Source organism: Marmota monax, unplaced genomic scaffold, assembly GCF_021218885.2.
Source record: "Marmota monax isolate L192 unplaced genomic scaffold, Marmota_monax_Labrador192_F-V1.1 WCK01_AAM20220418_F8-fsc00062, whole genome shotgun sequence".
Lineage (NCBI taxonomy): Eukaryota > Metazoa > Chordata > Mammalia > Rodentia > Sciuridae > Marmota > Marmota monax.
Window position 1 is genome coordinate 10,689,076 of NW_026695221.1, and position 17,925 is coordinate 10,707,000.

A 17,925-nucleotide genomic window follows, 5' to 3' on the forward strand; every position below is an offset into this window, starting at 1 on the left:
TAGAGATGTTGAGCATTTTTTCATGTACTTGTTGATTGACTGTATGTCCTCCTCTGAGAAGTGTCTGTTCAGGTCCTTGGCCCATTTGTTGATTGGGTTGTTTGTTCTCTTATTGTCTAATTTTTTGAGTTCTTTGTATACTCTGGATATTAGGGCTCTATCTGAAGTGTGAGGAGTAAAGATTTGTTCCCAGGATGTAGGCTCCCTATTTACCTCTCTTATTGTTTCTTTTGCTGAGAAAAAACTTTTTAGTTTAAGTAAGTCCCATTTGTTGATTCTAGTTATTAACTTTTGTGCTATGGGTGTCCTATTGAGGAATTTGGAGCCCGACCCCACCGACTGTAGATCGTAGCCAACTTTTTCTTCCATCAGATGGCGCGTCTCTGATTTGATATCAAGCTCCTTGATCCATTTTGAATTCACTTTTGTGCATGGCGAGAGAAAGGGATTCAGTTTCATTTTGTTGCATATGGATTTCCAGTTTTCCCAGCACCATTTGTTGAAGATGCTATCCTTCCTCCATTGCATGCTTTTAGCCCCTTTATCAAATATAAGATAGTTGTAGTTTTGTGGATTGGTTTCTGTGTCCTCTATTCTGTACCATTGGTCCACCCGCCTGTTTTGGTACCAGTACCATGCTGTTTTTGTTACTATTGCTCTGTAGTATAGTTTGAAGTCTGGTATCGCTATACCGCCTGATTCACACTTCCTGCTTAGCATTGTTTTTGCTATTCTGGGTCTTTTATTTTTCCATATGAATTTCATGATTGCTTTCTCTATTTCTACAAGAAATGCCGTTGGGATTTTGATTGGCATTGCATTAAACCTATAGAGAACTTTTGGTAATATCGCCATTTTGATGATGTTAGTTCTGCCTATCCATGAACAGGGTATATTTTTCCATCTTCTAAGATCTTCTTCTATTTCTCTCTTTAGGGTTCTGTAGTTTTCATTGTATAAGTCTTTCACCTCTTTTGTTAGGTTGATTCCCAAGTATTTTATTTTTTTTGAAGATATTGTGAATGGAGTGGTTGTCCTCATTTCCATTTCAGAGGATTTGTCGCTGATATACAGGAATGCCTTTTATTTATGCGTGTTGATTTTATATCCTGCCACTTTGCTGAATTCATTTATTAGCTCTAATAGTTTCTTTGTAGAGCCTTTTGGGTCTGCTAGGTATAGAATCATATCATCTGCAAATAGTGATAATTTAAGTTCTTCTTTTCCTATTTTTATGCCTTTAATTTCTTTCGTCTGTCTAATTGCTCTGGCCAGTGTTTCGAGAACTATGTTGAACAGAAGTGGAGAGAGAGGGCATCCCTGTCTTGTTCCAGATTTTAGAGGGAATGCCTTCAGTTTTTCTCCATTCAGAATGATGCTAGCCTGAGGCTTAGCATAGATTGCTTTTACAATATTGAGGTATGTTCCTGTTATCCCTAGTTTTTCTAGAGTTTTGAACATAAAGGGATGCTGTACTTTGTCGAATGCTTTTTCCGCATCTATCGAGATGATCATATGGTTCTTATTTTTAAGTCTATTGATGTAGTGAATAACATTTATTGATTTCCGTATATTGAACCAGCCTTGCATCCCAGGGATGAATCCTACTTGATCATGGTGTACAATTTTTTTGATATGTTTTTGTATCCGATTCGCCAGAATTTTATTGAGGATTTTTGCATCTAGGTTCATTAGAGATATTGGTCTGTAGTTTTCTTTCTTTGAAGTGTCTTTGTCTGGTTTAGGTATCAGGGTGATGTTGGCCTCATAGAATGAATTTGGAAGTTCTCCCTCCTTTTCTATTTCCTGAAGTAGCTTGAAAAGTATTGGTATTAGTTCTTCTTTAAAGGTTTTGTAAAATTCTGCTGTATACCCATCCGGTCCTGGGCTTTTCTTAGTTGGTAGTCTTTTTATGGTTTCTTCTATTTCCTCAATTGATATTGGTCTGTTTAGGTTTTCTATATCCTCCTGACTCAATCTGGGCAGATCATATGACTTAAGAAATTTATCTATGCCTTCACTATCTTCTAATTTATTGGAGTATAAGGATTCAAAATAGTTTTTGATTATCTTCTGTATTTCTGAAGTGTCTGTTGTGATATTGCCTTTTTCATCCCGTATGCTAGTAATTTGAGTTCTCTCTCTTCTTCTCTTCGCTGGCATCGATAAGGGTCTGTCGATTTTGTTTATTTTTTCAAAGAACCAACTTTTAGTTTTGTCAATTTTTTCAATTGTTTCTTTTGTTTCGATTTCATTAATTTTAGCTCTGATTTTAATTATTTCTTGCCTTCTACTTCTTTTGCTGTTGTTTTGCTCTTCTTTCTCAAGGATTTTGAGATGAAGTATGAGATCATTTATTTGTTGTTTTTTTCTTTTTTTAAGGAATGAACTCCAAGCAATGAATTTTCCTCTTAGAACTGCTTTCAATGTGTCCCATAGATTCCAATATGTTGTGTCTGTGTTTTCATTTATCTCTAAGAATTTTTTAATTTCCTCCTTGATGTCTTCTATAACCCATTGATCATTCAGTAACCTATTGTTCATTCTCCAAGTGATGTATGCTTTTTCCTTCCTTCTTTTATCGTTGATTTTCAGTTTCATTCCATTATGATCAGATAAGATGCATGGTATTATCTCTACTCCTTTATATTGTCTAAGAGTTGCCCTGTGACATAATATATGATCTATTTTTGAGAAGGATCCATGTGCTGCTGAGAAAAAAGTGTAACTGCTTGATGTTGGGTGGTATACTGTATATATGTCAATTAGGTCTAGGTTATTAATAGTGTTATTGAGTTCTATAGTTTCCTTATTCAACTTTTGTTTGGAAGATCTGTCCAGTGGCGAGAGAGGTGTGTTGAAGTCTCCCATGATTATGGTATGGTGGTCTATTAGACTCTTGAACTTGAGAAGAGTTTGTTTGACGAACATAGCCGCACCATTGTTTGGGGCATAAATATTTATGATTGTTATGTCTTGTTGGTGTATGGTTCCCTTAAGCAGTATGTAGTGTCCCTCTTTATCCCTTTTGATTAATTTTGGCTTGAAATCTATTTTATTTGATATGAGTATGGACACTCCTGCTTGTTTCCGAAGTCCATATGAGTGATATGATTTTTCCCAACCTTTCACCTTCAGCCTATGTATGTCTTTTCCTATCAAATGCGTCTCCTGTAAGCAGCATATTGTTGGGTCTTGTTTTGTGATCCATTCTACTAGCCTGTGTCTCTTAATTGGTGAGTTTAAGCCATTAACATTTAGGGTTATTATTGAGATATGGGTTGTTCTTCCAGCCATATTTGTTTATTTCTGTTACTAAACATGGTTTGTTTTCCTCTTTGATTATTTCCCCCCCCCTTTACTGTCCTACCTCCCACTGTTGGTTTTCATTGATATTTTCCATTTCCTCTTCCTGTAATGCTTTGGCGAGGATGTTTTGAAGAGATGGTTTTCTAGCTGCGAATTCTTTAAACTTTTGTTTATCGTGGAAGGTTTTAATTTCATCTTCCATCCTGAAGCTTAATTTCGCTGGATACACAATTCTTGGTTGGAACCCATTTTCTTTCAGTGTTTGAAATATGTTATTCCAGGATCTTCTAGCTTTCAGAGTCTGTGTTGAAAGATCAGCTGTTATCCTGATTGGCTTACCCCTAAATGTAATCTGCTTCCTTTCTCTTGTAGCTTTTAAAATTCTCTCTTTATTCTGTATGTTGGGCATCTTCAGTATAATGTGTCTAGGTGTGGATCTCTTATGATTTTGCACATTCGGCGTCCTGTAGGCTTCTAGAATTTGGGATTCTGTCTCATTCTTCAAGTCTGGGAAGTTTTCTCGTATTATTTCATTGAATAGACTGCTCATTCCTTTGGTTTGGAGCTCTGTACCTTCCTGTATCCCAATGACTCTTAAGTTTGGTCTCTTAATGTTATCCCATATTTCTTGGATGTTCTGCTCATGGTTTCTTAACAGTCTTGCTGAGCTGTCTATGTTCTTTTCCAGTTGAAATACTTTGTCTTCATTGTCTGATGTTCTATCTTCTAAGTGTTCTACTCTGCTGGTAGTATTCTCCATTGAGTTTTTAAGTTGGTTTATTGCTTCCTGCATTTCTAGGATTTCTGTTTGTTTGTTTTTTATAACCTCTATCTCCCTGTATAGTTGATCCTTTGCTTCCTGGATTTGTTTGCGTAATTCATTGTCGAAGTGATCTTTCATTGTCTGATTTTGCTGTCTAATGTCTTCCTTGATACTCCAGATCGTCTGAAGCATGTATATCCTGAATTCTTTATCTGACATTCCATCTGCTGCAGCTGTTACCTCTTCTAAAGTTGCATTGACCTGCATTGCTTGTGGTCCTTTCTTTCCTTGTCTTTTCATACTGCTTGCGTATCTTTCCTGCAGGTGCGGGCGGCGGCTCTGCTCTCTCCTTATTCCAATTGGGGTGTCGTGGCTACCACGCCGGCAGGTTACTGGGCCTGTTCTGGGCGCTGGCGGCGGCTCTGTTCTGCCCCTACTCCAATTGGGGTGACGAGTGTACCACGCCGGCAGGCCACCGGGCCTGATCCGCCGGTCGGTTGCAGGTTTGCCTACCCTGCAGGCGCGGGCGGCGGCTCTACTCTGCCCCTACTCCAAATGGGGTGACGTGTCTGTCGTACCGGCAGGCCACTGGGCCTGTCCTGCTGGTCGGTCGCAGATCTGCCCACCTTTCGGGCACGGGTGGAGGCTCTGCTCTGCCCCTACTCCAATTGGGGTGTCGTGACTACCCCGCCTGCAGGACGCTGGGCCTGTTCCTGGCACGGGCGGCAACTCTGCTCTGCCCCTACTCCAATTAGGGTGGTGTGTGTACCACGCCGGCAGGCTCCTGGGCCTGATCCGCCGGTCTGTTGCAGGTCTGCCTACCTTGGAGGCACGGGCGGCGGATCTGCCCTGCCCCTCCTACCATGCCTGCGGACCCCTGGGCCTGATCTGCAGGTTGGTCACAGGTCTGCTCACCCTGCAGGCACGGGTGGCGGTTCCGCTCTGCCCCCACTCCAATTGGGGTCACGTGACCACCACACCGGCAGGGCCTGATCCGGGCGTGGGAGAAGGATCTGCTCTGCCCCTACTCCAGTTGGGGTGACGTGTGTACCACACTGGCAGGCCACTGGGCCTGACCCGCCAGGCTGTCACAGGTCTGTTTACCTTGCAAGCGCGAACGGCGGCTCTGCCCTGCCCCTCCTACCACGTCCATGTACCACTGGGTCGCGGGTCTGCCCACCTTGCGGGTGTGGGTGGCGGCTCCGCTCCGCCCCCTCTCCAATTGGGGTCACGCGGTCACCACGCTGGCGAGCCGCTGGGCCTGCTCCGGGCGCTGGCGGCGGCCCGGCTCCTCCCCTCTGGCTCGACGACAAATTGAGGAGACTCGGGTATCTGTGCCTCACCCCCCCTACCAGGAGACCAACTGTTTATGTCGCCGCTGGTATTGATGAAGTTCTCTCCTCCGCCGCTTTCTGATGACATCAGATCTCTGCCATGTTGGTATCCTATGCGAATGGCAGCATTTCGTTCCCCTTGCCGGGCAACCAAAGCAACGGGTGAGTCCTGACCGGCCCTCAGCAGGAAACGGACCGAGAAGCAGTTTCCGCGGGCTCCTAGCCCCGGGCCAGGGAAGTTCCGGGAGCCAGAACTGGGCCGCTCCGTGCTCAGTGTAAGCTCCTATAAGTGTAGGCTCCAAGAAGCAGTCCCCGCGGGCTCAGTTCTGGGAGCCGGAATTCGGCCACTTAGTGCTTCGTGTATGCTCTGATAGGAGCAGGGTCCAAGAAGCAGCCTCCGCAGGCTCCGCAGCCCTGGGCCAGGGCGGTTCCGGGACGGTTCCGGGAGCCGGAACTCGGCCGCCCCGCGCTCGGTGTTTGCTCCGATAAGATCAGATTCTAAGAAGCACCCAGGCACTGAACCCTAGCAGTCTGTCTGCAAGCCACAGGCGAATTGCAGCCTGAAATTACCTGTTCTATGGCTGAATGAGCTGCGGTCAGTCGAAAACAGGGATGGTGACGTCAGCTTTCCAACATGGTGGCTGCTGGCCTCCTCTGTGGTCTGACCGGTGTGGAGAACCGAGATGGACCGCTTCCTTCCCCCGTCTCGAACCCAGAATTCAGCCCTGAGTACGGTGCTTGCGCGGCTGGCAGAAACTGCAGCACTGTAACCCTGCGTCTCTATCCCAGCACGCGCTGCAGACTCTAGCCGCGGGGCGGTTTGCTGAATAAGCAGTGTTACCCTCCGTGCGACAAACCTCTCGCGTTTGAGTCCCCGTAGCCAATCCTTGTGCGATGGAAATCCTTCCTCCAGGTTCCGGAGCACCCCACTATTGCTGGAAATTCCTAACAAGATATCCTTTAGCCGTCCTGACTTGTCATACTCCCACACAGTGAAGCAGCACACGGGGGCAATGCACTCCCCTCGCCGCCATCTTCCTTCCCCCATTATTAATATTTTTCAAGCTTAACATATATTCTTGATACTAATATTGCTTTACCAACTTATATTTTTGTTTCACTTGTTTTTCCAAATTGTGATTTAAAGCACATAACATAAAATTTACCATATTAACCATTTTTATGTGTACAGTTCATTAGTGTAGTATATTTACATTATCATGAAACAGATCTCCAGAAATTTTTCATCTTGTAAAAGTAGAACTCTACACCTATTAAATTTTACAAGATGAAAAAATTTTTTCCCCATCCCCTTTCCCCCAGTATTGTTTTGTTAGTGTTTCTTTTCAGTCTCTTTATTTTGAACCTCTCTTTCTTTATGCTTTTTGTGTAGCTTTTATAAAGAGCTGTTTTTATTTTTTTTAATCTAGCATGAGAATCCTTTAATAATCAAGTATAATTAATATAATTAATAAAAGTTTGTATTTACTATGCTTTTTGTTGTAATTTTCAGTTTTATCTTATATTTTTAAATGTTCCTTCCTTTTTAACCCCTTGCCATCACCCCCTCTTGTTTTCTTCCTTTATTATTATTTTTTCACTCTTGTGGAAGTTGTTCATTCTCTTTCTGTTATTTAGTATGTGCCTATGTGTCTTCAAATATCTATCTTTTGCTTAGTAAAACTTAACTAATCATTAACTCCTCCTTCAGAGCAAGTAATATATGTTGACTGCTTTTACTTTGAACTATTCTTTCTCACCTTCCATATAACTGTTGAGTAATATTTTAGTTTTCTCATTTTTAACCCCTTGAAAATTAGTCGTCATTATCATTGCAGGAATATTTATAGTCAATTTTTGCTAATGTCTTTCTCACCATTTTTCCTTATATCTTTCTTGGTTCATTTTCCTTTTTGTTGGAGTACATTCCTAAGTAACTCTTTCAGTGAGGATCTGTGAGAGGTGTGTCGCATTCCTGCGACTTAAACCCTCAAACCTGCCTACCCAGGGACACTACCTGTCGTGATCCATGTGACTAAAACACTCAGGGTTCACTTAAGGGGAACTGGGCTGTGCAAAATAACCACACAAGACAGAAATACCTTTTTCTTTGGGGGTGCTGTGACAGCTCCTCTGACCTTAAGGGTCTGTAGAGAGAGCGAGCGAGCACGTGCTGACCCCTTTTATTGAGGAGAAGCCATTCAAATGAGGCAAGGGGTCAGGCTTCAGGGGGTCGAGTCTAGCTTCATGATGTCTGCTGTCAGCAGGTTGATTGACATCTAGGAAGGCCACACCCAAGGGGGTGATGGCAAGAGTAAGAGAAGGGGACACACAAAAGGACATTTTCATGGAACATTCTGTCCCAAACTAGACAAGGGGTAATATCACAAAGGAACAGGTGAGCGTAGCTCAACCCATGGGGCTGTAGGAAAGCACGCCCGTGTACGAAGACACATTTGCTTTGTCTCTACCCTCAAGATCAGGGCTACCATCTTCCCTTACTTAAAAGCAACCAGATCACAGGGTGACCGACAGTGCCTCAGCCAACCAGGAAGGGAAGCAAACACTAGTTACATGCTATGTCAGCCTCCCACAAGGTGAATTCCATTTCAGTCTTTTTATGTCTGAAAACCTCATTAAATCCACTCTTTAGTCTTATATGCACATCTGTGGTGGCATCCTAATAGATGATCTCAGCTGGGATCCTTTAGGTACCTTACTTTTAGTCTAGTTTTTATGTTAATCTTTTCTACTGAGATTCCCATACTACATTGGTATTGTGCTTAAACTCTATATTTAAATGCAGGTAAGGATTCAGATTTCTCTTGGGCTAGTCTTTTTCACTTGTGGCCTGAGTCACTTGTCTAGATTTCTTTGAAATCTTTAGCAATTTTTCAGACCATATTTCAAAAACCATTAAGCCCTTTGAGGGCCCAGCATGATATATTGTTCTTAGTTCTAGTTCTCTGCATCATGGGCCTGAGATCTCATCTGGCCAGGACAGGACCACTCTGAAGGCCTGTATCTGCTGCCAGCACCCCTGTATGTCTCAGTGCTCAGTCCTCACTAACCACTCAGGCTTTAGGTTATATTTTTTTTGTTTAGGGTACTTAAGGATTTTCCTTCATTGCTTTGTATATTTGTTAAATTCTTTTTAATCTGTCTTATTGAGCATTTCCACGTGTTCACTGTTGTTCCCTTTGTTAGTACTGTCCAGTGCATGGACCAGAAGTTATCTGGTCATCCTTCTAAACCTTGATATGACCTTATTACTCCCTCACTTGATTTTCAGATTTGTTAGCACTGCTTTATTTATTCATCAAACAAATTTATTCCATATAACCTCTGAGCTACAAACTGGGGATACCAGGTGAGAAAGATAAAGTTTCTGCCTTCGTGAATTTATTATTCTAGTTGGAGAGACAAAAAATAAACTTGTAAGAAAATGAATAAATAAGTTAACCAGGTGGAGTGGTACATGCCTGTAATCCCAGTGACTGGAGGCTGGGACAGGAAGATTGTGAGTTCAAAGCCAGCCTCAACAACTTAGTAAGACCCTGTCTCAAAATAAAAAGGGCCAAGAATGTGGCTCAGTATGGGTTCAATCCCCAGCACCTCCCCACATAGAGAAAAAATTAACTACAATTAATGACAAGTACTCTGAAGGAACTAGAGAGATGGAAAAATCACTGCTTGGGAGGATTACTTTAGACAGGGTAGTCGGGGAAGACCTCTCAGAGGAAGTGCTATTCCTTCTCTGAAGAAGCCAAGATGGGAACCATGAAGAGAGTCTAGCCCTACAAATAGTAGAGGGATTGTTGGGGATTGAGGGTTAATTACAGGCTTTAGAAATAGCCAAGTACAAAGACATCGAGATGGGGAAACACTGGCTTGCTGGAGTAGTTGGGACAACATCCATGAGGTGCCTGGGAGGGGCATAATGCTCCCCAGTGAGGTTAGAGAGGCCTGTCCCCTTACTCCTCATCTTGCCTCACTGATTCTTTCCAGAGAGTTCCTGTGCAAGGTCCCTCCTTTGTAACCCTTCTCAATATCCCAGTTCCTGCTGCACTTTGCTGCTTAACAGAATGTAACATGAACAGTTGTTTATGTGATGGTATTCTCCAGTAGACCTAAAGCTTCTGCTGGGAGAGATTTCTCATCTACCTTTGTCATCCCCAGCTTGTAGAATGGTGCTTTACATGGTAGGGACATCATGAATGTTGATTGAATTACTGTGTTTTAAAAGTAGTTCATGCTTAGAGCTTCTTTTCCAATAACTTTTTAATAAAACCTCTCATAGATAAATTTTTGTGACATTTAAATATCAGGTAAAGAAAACCAGCAAGCTAAGGAAGAATCTGTTGCTTAAGACTTGTCTCTGATACTGGAAAGAAAATCAGGGCAAGTATGGTAGTATGGTGTTGACCTGTAGTGGGTTGATTGGTAGCCCCCCAAAGTTATGTCCACAGCCTAACCCCTAAAATATATGAATGTGAACCTATTTGACTAAAGTGTTTTTGTAGATGTAATTAAGTTAAGGAGCTATGATAAAATCATACTAGACTACTTGAGTGGACCTGAAGTTCAGTGAAGATGCCCTTATAATGAGTAGCCAGAAGAAGACAAGAGACAGAGAAGGCCACTTGAAGACAGGAACAGAGACTAGAGTTGTGAGTCACAAGCCAAGCAACATGTGGAGCCACCAGAAGCTGGAAGAGGCCTGGAAGGATCCTCCTCTAAATCCTTTATTAGGATTGTGGACTTATTGATGCCTTTATTTTTTACTTTTCATCTCAAGAACAGTGAGAGAATGAATTTCTCTTGTTGTAAGGCACTAATTAGCAAAACAGCACATCCCCCTTTCCAGTTATACTGCACTGACTCCTTCTGAGACATAAGACATATAATACCTTCCTCCAAAGCTTATTGCCATGATTAAATGAGATACATTTGTAAAGTACTTATCACATAGTAAATGTTCAGAAGTAGTGATGGTGGTGGTTCTTTAAGGACTGGAAATTTTCTTCCTTTTGCAAATAAGCACTCAACAGTAGAGTGGAAATTTCTGTCTCGTGATCGCCTGGTGAGTCAAAGTTCATCCCATGATTTTAACCTAAGAGTTCAACTTCTGCTTTGGCCCTGGAACTCCCAGGCCCTTGTGCCTTTAACAGACCTTAGTTAGGATATTACAGCAAGGGAGAGTTTAGTGTTCTACTGTGGCTTGGGGAAGAAGTTAAAGTAGAATTCAGAGACCAAATTTAAAATTACACACATGGAGCAGAAAGCCATCTCTCAGTCTCTGCCATAAAGAAAGTCTTTGGGTTCTAAATTTCTAGTTCCCATTAAGGGACTCTGGAACTGGACATTCTTGAAAATTAAAGACCTGTAGTGAGTGATCCTACACACCAATCATCAAAAACTTCCCCATAATGAGGTCAGGCTTTCTGTATTTGTCTAAATTCCAGAAGTGGGTGTGGGTAGGGGTCCCAGACAGAGTGCAGCCTGATGATGTCTTCCTCCCCAGGATGGCTGGCACGGTGCTAGGAGTGGGTGCTGGCGTGTTCATCTTAGCCCTGCTCTGGGTGTTGGTGCTGCTGCTGTGTGTGCTGTTATCCAGAGCCTCCGGGATAGCTAGGTAAGGCATTCTTTCCAGCTGGGAGTCCTAGGTAAAAGAATTAGAGGCAAAATCGCTGACGCTCATTAAACATTTAGAATTCAGAAGATCATTTTTGTAATTACTGGCAGTTTGAATGAGTTGCATTTTAACCTCTTATTATAAGCACTAACTATGTTATTTATGCTCTGAGGCAGAGGTGGGAGGAGAAGGGAAGTGTATTTTTCAGTTCTTACTATGGAGGAGATCAGGGAAGACAAGAGATGACAAGAAAATCTGCTTTCACTGCCTATTGAATCTCTTGAGGTTGAACGTGGGAGTTTTTCTTAATTGTTCAGATTTATGGCACTTGCTTGGTCCAGTCTCTAAGGCTCTAGGCCTGGACCCAGGGAAATGAAAGAAGCCTTCAGTGGATTTAACTGGCCTTCTGCACCTGGCATTGACTTGGAACAGAGTTAGGCTACTAACGGAACCTGAAAATAGAGTTCCACTCTGGACACTCCATTTTAGTGTCAATAGGAAGCAGAGAATTAAGAATTTGCTAAAGTATCCTAAGTGGGAATGGGGAGGGACTGCTTTGTTGTGTTTTCTTAATGACTTCATGCAAAAGCACAAATGAAAACTATGAATTCCCGCTGTTAGGAATTTCCCAGAATAAAGGGGAATGCATACAGCTGGTACCTGTCTAGGAAGAAAGACTTTGGGATAGAGGCTGGTTGTGGACAGCAGGTCTCTGGACTCTGTTAAGGGACTGAAACATAGAATATTGACCCCAAGGAAAGGCCAGTCTGGGCCTCATAAAAGAAAAAACTGTAAACGGTGCTTTTAATACTTTCTCTTTTTGGTCCCAGGTTCTCTGTCATTTTTGTATTCCTTGGTGCTGTGATCATCACGTCTGTTCTATTACTTTTTCCCCGAGCCAGTGAATTTCCAGCCCCAGAGGTCGAAACGAAGGTAAAGCTGTTGGTTTCATTTTGTCCTCTGGTCCAAACCATCATCCTGCCCTGTGACCTGAGATGTGTTAGAATTGCAGTGTTCAGGCAATGATGGGAAAGCTCGGAGGGAATTTTAAGACCCTCTACGCCTTCACTCAGGAAAAGAATCTTCTGAATTCCATCTGTAACACTTCTAGGCAGAGGTTTGCCTGAGATGTTCTCTTCTCCAACTTGCATCAAGTTGAACAACATTGTGTTGTAAGGCCACCTCCTACTGTGGGGACAGAGAAAGAGAAAAGAGTTAGAAATGGGAGTAGTCCTGCTCCCAAAGTGAGGTCCCGTTTCTGGTAGCCTTGGCTCACATCCTCATATCTTGGGTTGAAATTGATGTAGTACCATCAGGGTGCTGAGCAACATGAATTTCCATTTCCATAATGTGGAGAGAATCATTTCCATAGAGAAGTGGGGAAAGAGGAACATTTCTGTGGAAAGCAGAAATGGAAGATATAAATGAATTCAATACTAACAATTTCATTGGTCTACATATGCCAGCTTCCACCTCTGTAAATGGATTCTTATCACATCTCTATACTTCTTTGCTGGAGATCTCACCCATTCCTGAATGAATGGGGTGCTGGTTTAACCATGCACAACTGGTCTCAAACCCCATAGGAACCTGATAAGGTTATTGACTTCATTTGTTCCATTGCTTCTTCCTAATAGCTTCTTTTTTCTCAACCTCTATTTTAATTTTTAAACAGTAATGATGATAATAGCTAACATTTATTAAAGGATTACTGTGTGCTAGGTCCTATGTAAGCATGTTTATACTGTCTCATTTAAACTTCAGGCCAACCTAACTAGTACAAAGTAGGTACTATTACTGTCCTCATTTTATAGGTGAGGACACAGGAGCTGTAGAGGTTAAGGTAACTTGCCCAAATTCATACATATACATTAAGAAGCAGAGCAAAGATTCAAGCTGAGGTCTACCTTCAAAATCTTCATTGTTGGGATTCAGCAGAATATCAGGGGCCAGCCCAGAGAATACACAGGTTACCAATTTGATATTAAACAACAGTACACAGACTTTTGGACTATAGTGAACACATACTTCCAATCTTATATAGAATTAAACCTTGACAAAAGGAAGGAAATTAGTTTCAAAAACTCCAAGGGAATATTACCACACAAATTCAAGGAATTATTTTCATTAATTCCAGGTCTTTTGTTTACATTTGGAAACCACTCTGAAGGTAGAAGTACTGTGTGTGTGAGCCAGGGGTAAATTCTTACCTCAGTGTCCTTACTTAGAGGAGAGAGTGATAAGATTTCTGTGTCGTTGGGGCTGGGGATGTGGCTCAAGTGGTAGCATGCTCGCCTGGCATGCATGCGGCCCGGGTTCGATCCTCAGCACCACATACAAAGATGTTGTGTCCGCCAAGAACTAAAAAATAAATATTAAAAAAATTCTTAAAAAAAAAAAAAAGATTTCTGTGTCGCTACAGAAGTGACTATTAGAAGAAGGCAATAGAGTAAACACTGTTGAAATCAGTCTCTCTCTTTTCTGTCATATGAGTTTCAGACTCAGGAGAGAATGGGGTTTGAGCAAAATGTGTTTGTCAGCATAGCCAGCAGAATGGAGTTCTCATTTTCAGGTCTTGAGAGCTGGCCCCTGCAGCAGCCAAGCTCAATACTGTATCAATAATACATGGCCTGGGCCTTCTGCACCCAAGGCCTGCTAATTGGCTAATTAAAAAGTGAAACAGTCGAACGAGCAAATATGTAGCCCGCAAGAGACTTGTTCAGTAACAGAGCCAAGGTCAAAGTTATGTTAAAGCTGTTTTATCAAACTGACCTTTGTTATAAGTTGACTGTTGGGGTAATCTCTGGAGTAGCTGGGGTGTCTGAGTCTTCTTCTTTTTGGTGTCTTTGGATCTCAGCAATCACACCAGAGCTTGGATTTTGACAGGTGCTTTGAATATCAGCACTGTATTAGTTTCCTATTGCTGCTGTAACAAGCTACTATAACCATAGGAGCTCACAACATAAATTTATCATCTTACAGTTCTGTAGGTTAGAAGTCCAAAATCAGTCTCACTGGGCTAAATAAAATCCAGGGTTCAGCAGGGCTGCATTTCTTTTTAGAGATTTTAGGGGACAGTCTATTTTCTGGCCTTTTCCTGCTTCTGGAGGTTTCCTCTGGCCCTTAGCTGGTGGCCTCCTTCCTTTACCTTTTTTTTTTTTGGGGGGGGGTGTCCTGGGGATTGAACTCAGGGCATCAACCACTGAGCCATATTCCAGCTCTGTTTTTTTTGTATTTTATTTAGAGACAAGGTCTCACTGAGTTTTGCTGAGGCTGGCTTTGAACTTGTGATCCTCCTGTTTCAGCCTCCTGAGATACAGGCATGTGCCACTGCACCAGCTTCTTCCTCTATCTTCAAAGCCAACAGTAAACATCTCTCTGACATTGCTTCCATCCTCACACCTCTTTCCCTGACCCTCTTTCCTGCTTCCCCCTCTAACTTTCAAGGGCCCTTGTGGTGACATTGGGCCCACCTGGGTAATGCAGATAACCCTGTTTTCAAGTTCATTTGGTTAGTAACCTCAATTCTCCTTTGCCATGTAATCTAACATATTCAAAGCTTCTAGGGATTGGGATGTGGACATCTTCAGACCATTTTTTTTTTTTTTTTTTTTTTGCCTATGGCAATCACTGCTTGGATATTTTGGGTTCTCTCCTAGATATGAGTTTTCAAGGCTTCTGTGAAGTCAATCACTGCTGTCATAAAATCTATACATTAAATAGGTCTTTTTCTGCCTAAATTCAAGTACCGCCATTTGGCTCTGGGAAAATTGGGGCTCTGGTAGTACGTAGAACACCAGTGAATAGAGCCAACATCGGTTATAGCTATTTTATTTTTATTCTTTTAGTATTGAGGACTGAATCCAGGACCTCCAGCATGCTAGGCAAGCACTTCACCTACAGCCCCAAATGCCCCCACCTTTTTAAAAATTTTGAGACAGTCCACACTCATACTTGCAGTCCTCCTGCCTCAGTCTCCTGAGTAGCTGGGATTTATAGGTGTGTGCCACCACACCCAGCAGTTACAGATTTTTGTCAACAAAGACCAGGAACACTGGGGCCTCAAGGACTGGTAGCATTGGCGAGACCCTTGGTTCAATCCCCAGTACCACAAAAGAAAAGAAGAAAAAGGAAAGCAGAATAAGAAAGAAAGAATTGGGGCCTCAGGTATGTCAGGTTACCAGGGAGCCAAATGTATGATGGAGCAAGTTACTTATCTTCTTAATGTTTTATCTTAGGCAAATGACCATTTGCCTTCTCCTCTGAGAAACTAAATGTTAGGGTTCAGAACTCATCTGATGAAAACTTTGAAGAGTCACCTTTTTATTTGAAAACGAACCCCTCTGAAAGCAGTAGGTTGATGGCTGGATCATATATATATATATAAAAACATGGTGTATACACCATGTTTTTTTGTTTTGTTTTGTTTTGTAGTTGTAGATGGACAGAATGCCTTAGTTTTATTTGTTTCTTTTTATATGATACTTAGGATCAAACCCAGTGTCTAACATGTGCTAGGCAAGTGTTCTGCCACTGAGCTACAGCCCCAGCTCTACACCAAAATTTTATACTATTGTATTTTAATATAAGTTCCAAATTCTCCATAATAAAATATGTTTTAACAACAACAACAAAAAAATGACTCTTTCTAGACCAAGCTAACTTCTCATTAACTCTTTGGGATAACTGGTTCCAATGATCTATTTATAGAGGGAACTCAGTTACAAATATGAATGAACAACTGCTGATGAACTTACTATAGATTTTGGATCAACACAGCCAGGATGCTGAAGGGTAATAATTTCACTTTGGTGTTTTCTTTCTCCAGATTGTGGATGCCTTTTTCATTGGGCGCTATGTCCTGCTGGCTTTCCTCAGCGCTGTCTTCCTTGGAGGTCTCTTCTTGGTTCTAACTCATCATATCCTGGAACCAATCTATGCCAAACCACTGCGGTCCTATTGAGCATTGTTGGGGAAAACCAAGACCCTGTTCTCCTCTGCTCCATTTTTATGACATTGATGAGCAACAGGGACTTCAGAGCCTTATTTTGACAGTCTTCCTATTTGAAGGCAGAGGAATATATATTCATCACTAAGACAAATCTCTTGAGCTCTGGCTCCCAGAAACAGGGTTGCAAAATTGTCCCCATGGGCATCAATTCTCACCGTTTTAGGAGGGCTGCTACTGTCTTCTTAGTACCTGCACTTAGGAATTTCATCTGTTTTGAAAGGGAAATAGTAATAATCATCTTAGAGTAGATTTTCAGTCATGCTATTTATAAGTGGACTTGGGGGGAAGGATGAGCCCTTTTTGATAATATGTGAAATTCTTAGTTATAAATTATTATCATAGCTGGGTGTGGTGACACATGTAATCCCAGCTACTCAAGATGCTGAAGCAGGAGAATTGCAAGCTTGAGGCCCACCTGAGCAACTTAGTGAGACCCTGTCTCAAAAATTTTCAAGAAAAGGCTGGGAGTATAACTCAGTGATAGAGTGTTCCTGGGTTCAGTTCCCAATACCAAAAAAGAAAAAAAAGTTGTAGTTATTTGCAAAGTAAAAGCACTTAAACACAGAGGTTACTTTAATGTGATAATTTGGAAGACTAATTTAGATGTTGGTTATTGACCACCCTATGCATATAATTTCACAGAAGCCTATAAAAGCAATGGGTATTACTTTCCTCTGCTCTAATAAAGCAATAAACAACCACCAAGGGGCTGACTTTCACTTCAAACTCTTAGCCATGTAGTGAAGCATTTGTATTTTATTTTCAATCTGTAAGGTAGTATTTTTATATTTCAAACTTGTTTGGAAATTAGAGGACAGGTAGGAAAATGTTGGTAGACTGTACTCCTGCCATATATCTGTAGGTTCTTTTCCAGGATATGGTCCCTCTGTGTGCTTTTACATTATCTTAACGGACCATTTTAGGTTGTGGTACTCTCTCCCCATCTTTGTAACTCTTTCTTCAACCCTAATCAGGAACATATATTATCAGCATTAGATTATAACTTTATACGTGCCTGATCTCCCTGACCAAGTAAAATTTGTGCCTAAATGGAGGGTCACTTTAGGAAGTGTCATCCTGACACCCTAGATCTGTTTAGAAAATGGTCTTCTGGCTTAAAATGAAGACCCAAGAGAACAAGTTGGAAAGATTGATTAGGTATGTGTTATATGCCAGTAGTCTGCTAATACCTTTGAAGTTTATTTAAGTTTTACAACAATCTGTCATCATCACCCCCCACTTTTTGTTGTTGTTGTTGTACTGGGGTTTGAATCCAGGGGTGTTCTACCACTGAGCTACGTCTCCAATTCTTTCTTTTTAATTTTATTTTAAGACAGGTTCTTACTAAATTGCTGAGACTGGCCTTGAACTTGTGATCCTCCCTCCTCAGCTTCCAGAGTTACTAGAATTACAGGCATGCATTACCATGCCCAGCCATCCCCATTTTAAAGTAGAAAAAAAAAATCTGAAGCTTAAAGAGATTAACTGACTCATTTGAGCTTCATACAACATCCAGTGTGCAAACCCAGGTGTGGCAGACTCCTAGGCCTGTTTGCAGCAAAGTCAAGCCCACACAAGAGGAACATTGACTCCTCCATTTGCCACCTTCTCTTTGTGTGTGTGTGTGTACACACACACACACACACACACACTTTGTGCAAAGTGTATTTCAGCTAGGCCTGCCTTCTGTAGTCTGTAATTGCCAGCTATGGTGAGATGAATGATACATTACTTTCTCGCTGCATACCCAAGGTATTCATGTCTAACCCTAAAAACAAAACAAAATAAAAAACCACCACAGGTTTAGTCCCAGAAGTGGAAGGCTGAGAGCACACAATGAATTTCAGACTTTAGCATTGGGGTGCCCCTATCA

General features: G+C 41.8%; 2 protein-coding genes across 5 annotated transcripts in view; one reads left to right on the forward strand and one right to left on the reverse strand.

The window, feature by feature from the left end:
* Positions 1-17,925, forward strand: part of Tmem218 (transmembrane protein 218) — a 67,139-nt gene that overhangs the window by 6,752 nt on the left and 42,462 nt on the right. For 2 of the 3 annotated variants that reach the window (XM_046432683.2, XM_046432684.2), the window contains exons 4-5: positions 10,931-11,041; positions 11,872-11,974. In XM_046432683.2, the coding sequence (XP_046288639.1) occupies positions 10,932-11,041; positions 11,872-11,974 (213 nt within the window). In that variant the 5' untranslated portion in view covers position 10,931. Of the gene's footprint in view, positions 1-10,930; positions 11,042-11,871; positions 11,975-15,869; positions 17,347-17,925 lie in introns of those variants that run through there. The other variant, XM_046432685.2, reaches the window with a different exon arrangement.
* The window catches only part of Slc37a2 (solute carrier family 37 member 2), a 36,916-nt gene continuing 30,809 nt past the window's right edge, over positions 11,819-17,925 (reverse strand). The window contains exons 19-21 of one of the 2 annotated variants that reach the window (XR_009225752.1): positions 13,252-13,402; positions 12,318-12,437; positions 11,819-12,229 (exon numbers count right to left, since the gene is read on the reverse strand). The gene's annotated coding sequence lies outside the window, so the exon portion shown is untranslated. Of the gene's footprint in view, positions 12,438-13,251; positions 13,403-17,925 lie in introns of both variants that reach the window. The other variant, XR_009225751.1, reaches the window with a different exon arrangement.